Source organism: Suricata suricatta, chromosome 11, assembly GCF_006229205.1.
Source record: "Suricata suricatta isolate VVHF042 chromosome 11, meerkat_22Aug2017_6uvM2_HiC, whole genome shotgun sequence".
Classification (NCBI taxonomy): domain Eukaryota; kingdom Metazoa; phylum Chordata; class Mammalia; order Carnivora; family Herpestidae; genus Suricata; species Suricata suricatta.
The window spans coordinates 49,717,830-49,724,525 of record NC_043710.1 but is presented as its reverse complement, the minus strand read 5'-3'; the positions used below and the strand labels follow the sequence as shown (position 1 = coordinate 49,724,525).

The 6,696-nt window shown below is 33.8% G+C and overlaps 1 protein-coding gene across 1 annotated transcript in view; it reads left to right on the top strand.

Moving 5' to 3' along the window:
* Positions 1-6,068: 6,068 nt before the first annotated feature.
* The window catches only part of LOC115272525 (olfactory receptor 10A5-like), a 5,153-nt gene continuing 4,525 nt past the window's right edge, over positions 6,069-6,696 (top strand). The window contains exon 1 of the mRNA XM_029915574.1: positions 6,069-6,689. Coding sequence (XP_029771434.1) covers positions 6,078-6,689 — 612 coding nt within the window. The 5' untranslated portion in view covers positions 6,069-6,077. The remainder of the gene's footprint in view (positions 6,690-6,696) is intronic.

Here is a 6,696-nt window from a genome sequence, read left to right as displayed (position 1 = left end):
GAATGAACTTTGTCAAGTTCATATTTATACTCATCCAGTCATGTCAAATCACATATGAATTATCTGGCTAAACCTTGGGCTTATTCGTGAATGGTGACTGAGACAGTTAATTTTTGAAGGAGTTTACAGGTCAAGGTGTAAATAGGTAATTATAATATCTGAGTGATTGAAATATTTTATAAAGATATAGGAAAGTAGAGAAGATGAGTAGTCTCATGTTTTCACTTATATGTGGATCTTGAGAAACCTAACAGAAGACCATGAGGTAAGGGAAGGGGAAAAAGTAGTTACATACAGAGAGGGTGGGAGGCAAACTATAAAAAAGTTAAATACAGCAAACAAACTGATGATGAATGGGGGTTAGCAGAGAGGGTAAAATTGGTGATGGGCATTGAGGAGCGCACTTTTGGAATGAGCACTGGGTGTTGTATGTAAGCGATGAACCATGGGAATCTATCCCCAAAACCCAGAACACGGTTTACACCCTGTATGTTAGCCAATTGACAACAAGTTATATTAAAATAAATAAATAAATAAATAAATAAATAAATAAATAAACGGGAAGGATAATGATGACCTTTAAATCATAGTTGTAAGAAGAAACTGAGAGAATGAATGTAAAGCACAAAGCATATATCTCTTATTCAGTTAGTATTGCTGGCTTCATCATTAGTATGATTACCAACACTGTTTTGGTAATAGTTTTATTGCTATTACATAGCAAATGTAGTTCACTGTAGACAATTTAGAAATCCAGGAAATCCCCACTTTTAGCAGTTGAAGTAGATCACTTTTAAATTTTGCATATACCCTTTCAGCCTCTTTCTACAAGCACGTATTTCCAAAATTAGAAATGTATCATATGTGCAGTGTTGGCTGATGGTTGGTACTGAACAAATTTACATGTAAGATCCTTGCCTCCATCTCTTCTACCAGAGGAGTTCTTGCATCAAAATGTATGAACAGTAAAGGATCCTCCCACAAGTGTGCCATATTGATTTTTAGGGAGATTATACTAATCTGTAGAGCCCAAACGAAAATAAGATGTGCTTACTACACCATCCCTGACTAGCTAAATATTATATTTTTCAAAATTTCAAATGTGATGAAGAAACTGAATTTCTATGTTAATTTTTAATTTTAATACTAGTAAAATCAAGCAATTTTTAATTGCTTACTGGCCATTTCACTTTTTGGTGAAATAAATTTTGGTGTCTTCTATTTCTCTTTTGGGGAGAGCATGTCATTTAAAAAAATTCTTATACAGCTAATTATTTATCAAGTAGACAAATGCTATTTATTATTTGTTGCCATTATTGCAAATATTTTCCTCTGTGCTCTTTCCCTTTTGTTTATGGGCTGTTTGGTGTGATAAGTATTGAATTCTTTATTATATTCAACTGTTTGTTCTTTAAATAAAAACCAATATATTTCACTCTAGATAGTATAAAAAGTATAGAAAACAAAGAAGAAATTTAAAGAACTTGTAATTGCACCACCAATACATTAACAAAGGAAAAGAACTGAAGATTTCTATATGTTTATATATGCAGGTATGTACATATGTATCTATATACATATTTTTTCATTTGGAAATAATTGTCTTACATTGAACATACAATTTGTAGCCTAATTTATTAACTTAGCAAAACATATTGAATATTTTCCTATGCCATATGATATTCTTATAACATATTTGGAAATTACTTCATAGCCTTCTATAGGATAGAAATAATACAATATATTTCACTGATCTATTTTTATATACTTAAAATATCCTTTTCTGTTTATTTGTTTTAATCCCTCTAGTAAATAAAACTGAGAGGAGCATTCTGGTAGATAAAATTTGCACAAAATCTTTATCTAAAATTGTAAACATGGAATTGCTAGTTCAAAGAGATTCTGAAACATACTGTGAAATCCACTTATCATCTGGACCTCCAGTGTTTAAATTTTATATTCTTTCCCTTTTACCCAAAATAAATGTATAATGTTTTGAGTATTTATGGAAAAATAATCTCTTTTTTTAAAAACTCATATTTGATTTCTGAAGACTTTGAGAATTTTTTGGGGTTTTTTTTGGCATTTGATGTCTGATGATGTGAATTGAATTATTATAGCTTTACTTAATTTTCTCTTTGATAATCTGAACAATATCTTGAAAAATACTTTATAAATATTGTGTCCATTTGGAATTTATCTATGATTTCTACATTAGGCTTTTAATATTCAAACATTTAGTTTTATATGTTCAAATCAATGAATCTTACCTTTTTTGATTCTCTTTTATAGTTTATGCTGAGAAAGACCTTTAGAAAGCTAAAGTAAATATTAACATACATTCTTTTCAAATTCAACTATGGCTTCGTATTTACATTTAAATCATCCATACTGGATGTTTGTTGTATTAAGGTGAGAATGTAACATTTATTTTCCCCTCAAGTTGCCCCAGAGCTGTTATTGAATTCCTTTTATATATGCACTGTTCCTAGGATTCGTTTTGTTTCAGTTATTTACCTAAAGTACAGTTCTTCAAAGCATGTGCAACTAAACATAATAAATTATTTTAATATTATGAGAGAATATAATAAAACATTGCAAGATAGTATTAACACATGTTTTAATATGAGATGGTATATGCACTTCTTACTCTATTTTTCTTAACGTGTTTTGAATTACATTAAATTTACTTATTAATTTGTTGGTAATTGACATCATTATAATACTACTTGTTTCTTGATAAAGACAATATGGCACTGACTTTTTCAAGACATTTTTTTGACATGATATAGCTATGTCACATTCCATATGGGCATGTCTATTTTTAACATGCTTAATTCTAAAATATTTTGTATTATAATGATACACTGAAACTATCTTCCTAGTTAGCATTTTTTAATGAATATTGGAAAACCACCTATTTGATATATCAGTACTATGACTAGGCAACCAAATGAATTGTTAATATTGACAGTTTTTCATCTTCCTCTATGATAATGTTATCTTTTTCTTTCCAATATTTATTTCTGATTTATTTTTCTAGTCTTATTGCATTGGCCCAGATTCCAAAACGTATTGTGAAACCAAGCTGGGGGTCTTTAGAAGGACTTCAGGAGATCTGAGGCTTCCTCCAAAATACATACAATGTTATATACTTTGGTGGGAGAGGGATTCCATAGTTTTTGTCATATTCTCCAAAGATTGTATCACCCTCCAAATTTAAGACTCTCTGCCCTAATGTTTTACTTGTAACTGTAGTGTTGGCTACTATTTTTATATAGATATTCAGGCTGTATTGAGACAGTAGTTTGGGTTATAGAGGAAAAATGAAATCCTGAGGAATTAACTACCATGACCTTTCTTCTTTGGGTTCTGATATACCTCACTGGTCCAGCTTCTCTCTATCTTTCAGAATCTTCTTATGGTTCTTTCACATATACTGTGTAGTGGTTTCAGTTGTACTTAGTGGAAAGAATAAGGAAAAACATCTCTCTTCCTAGAAACCAAGTTCTCTGATTTATTTTTTTTTCCTTTGCAGTTAGGCTAACATCTTTGGTTGTGCTTTAGAGGGGTCTTTAAAATTCATTTTGTCTTGTTTTTTATCATTTTCTAGTCCAGTTACTTAACAGAATTTTCCCCTATCTTCAAACTAAAACAACAACAACAACTTTCACTAATATAAAGAAATGTTTGTGTAAGTTCTTTCAAATTTATTTTGTTTTGTACTTAGGGATTCTTTCAGTTCAAAAGTCATGGCTTCTTTAGGTCAGAGACATTCATTCTTCCTTGACACTTCTTCTTGTCTCTCTTTCCTCTTTGTCATGTCATTCTGGAATGCCTAGCAAGTTGATTTTTTTCCTGTTTTTTATTTATTCTTCTCATTATTTTCATATTTCAGAATCTTACTCAGTAATGTGGGCATAATTTCTTAAATTTATATTCTAATTCGCCAATTCAGTTCTCTTACGTTCCTAGCATAGTGCTAGGAACTATGCTCCACAGACCTTTAATTTGATAATCATGGTTTGCCATCCTCATCCCCACCCTGCCCCAACCACCATGGTCTCTTCTGACCTAAGGCTTTCATTTTTATGACACTTACCCAAAATTCACTATCTTACAGGGTTTTTTTTAAGAGTACCTGTTGAGAACAATCAATGTGTCTATAGTTTCTTTCAGAGTCTTTTTTGTGAAATGCAACAACTGTTCTGATGTCTTGGATTCATTCCACTAATTTGAATTGTTGTATCTTCATAACTCTCATGATTTTATTTACTTATTCTGAAAGACACAGGGCTAGGTTGTATTGAATGACAGTAGGAATCTCTATTTAAGATTTATTATGGCATCAATGATCCTTTTATTATTTTTTTTTATGAAACGTGTATTTGTTTTTCCTGAAGTTGAGTTCTAAGCTATAGACATTGCTTTATTTAATGTTTTAGTGCTTCAGAGAAATCTTAGATGAGTCTGATCATTATTCTTTGGCCAGAATGATTTTCTCTTCCTTCATGGCATTTTGGAGTTTTAATACCACCCTCAAATACAATTACTCACCATGACCTGACTAACATTGAGCTTCACTAGGGTGTCTACTGCTTAAAAATGGATTGTACATGAAAACAGAGGATGAGCATACCACCTGATTTTCTTGATCCCAGGTGTACAGATTTCATCCCTCCCCTGATTCACCAGATAGCATTCACTCTCTATGTCAGAGTGATCTTTTATGTGTTCTATGTGGCATATATAATAATGTCACTCCCATGCTTCAAATATTCAGGTGGCTCTTTTTAATAACAGTCTATTGATGTAACATATCCAAAACAAGGACACATGTTTGTTGCTTTTCACTTTGTTTCAATTCTGGTTTCTACTGCTCTTAATACCGTTTTTATTTCTGTTTTTAAGCTTGTATTTTTTGAATAATATTTCCCTAAACAAATCCAATTCCTTTATTACTTATTTTCCAACTTCATCTTGTAATTTCTCAATTAGAATTCAATATTCTAGATTACTGAATAACAAGAAAATAAGGGCATATGATAATCAAGAAAAATTAGAAAAAAATCATTCAAAACATGATTTTGCAGAAATTCCCATTTTAATTTTCTTATGCATTAATAAGTTAGTCCTAGATCAAGGTAGAACAGTCTAATGAAGCATGGTCCAGTGGAAGTCTGAGAACTCTGGCATTCAACAGATGTGGTTTGGGTTTGAGATCTACCACTTTAATTGCTATTCCTTGATTACTCTGGGAGAAGTTTCTTCCCCTAAAAAAATGTGTGTATAAAAGGAAAAACACAGGCATATGTTAACTGTCCTCAATACATGCTCCTCAGTCCCCTCCTAAATTTCAGCTTAAGAATGATTCATGAAGAGTAGAAAAATTATTAGATGGATTATGGTGCCTGAGTGTCCCACCTAGTTAAACGCATGACTTTGGCTCAGGTCACGATCTCACAGCTTGTGAGATCTAGCCCACATCAGATTCTGTGCTGACAGCTCAGAGCCTGGAGCCTAATTTACATTTTGTGTCTCCTTCTGTCTCTGCCCCTCCCCCACTCACACTCTGTGTGTGTCTCTCTCTCAACAATAAATACACAATTAAAATTTTTTAAAAATTATTAGATGCATCATTCTGCAATACAATTTTAAAAGTTTTCTGAAATTTTACGAAACTTACATCTGTGTGTTTTAAATGAAATCTGATCTTTGGATATATCTCAGTTTAGATGTTTTCATAACTATAATTTCTCCAAAAATGTGCCCTTGATGGGTCCTCAAAGACTGATGGCTCTGATTTGGTATGACTTTTCTTTATATGTTAATGTACAAATAGGGAAATATCAACTCTTCCAGAAGTGGGCCAGGCCCATCTCAGAACTTAAGTTCTGGCCATTCTTCCTTGTGTCTTTCTTCTTAGACAACACAAGACCCTTTCTTTTCCAACTGAGATTCCGACCTAGACCCTTTTCCTGACACTAAAAAGGAGTCTGAAAAAAACCCCGAGATTCTGATTCTTCCAACCGAGAATCTTTCTCCATGACTGCAGATGGGGATTCCTTTCTGTATCTATGGCTGAAGGAAACTGGACAAGAGTTGGGGAGTTTATCCTCATGAGCTTCTCTTTTCTACCTAGTGAAATACAGTCACTACTCTTCCTGACATTTCTAATCATCTACCTGGTCACACTGATGGGAAACAGCCTCATCATTCTCGTTACCTTGGCTGACCCCATGCTGCACAGCCCCATGTACTTCTTCCTCAGGAACTTGTCCTTCTTAGAGATTGGCTTGAACCTAGTCATCGTTCCCAAGATGCTGGCGACCCTGCTTGCCCGGGACACAACCATCTCCTTCCTTGGCTGTGCCATACAGATGTATTTCTCCTTCTTGTTTGGAGTTGCAGAATGCATCCTCCTGGCCACCATGGCATATGACCGCTATATAGCCATCTGCAATCCCTTGCATTACCCAGTCATCATGAACCAGGGGACACGTGCCAAACTGGCTCTTGCCTCCTGGGCTCCAGGCTTTCCCATAGCTACTGTACAGACCACGTGGCTCTTCAGCTTTCCATTCTGTGGTACCAACAAGGTGAACCACTTCTTCTGTGACAGCCCCCCTGTGCTAAGGCTGGTCTGTGCAGACACAGCACTGTTTGAGATCTATGCGATTGTTGGGACAGTTCTGG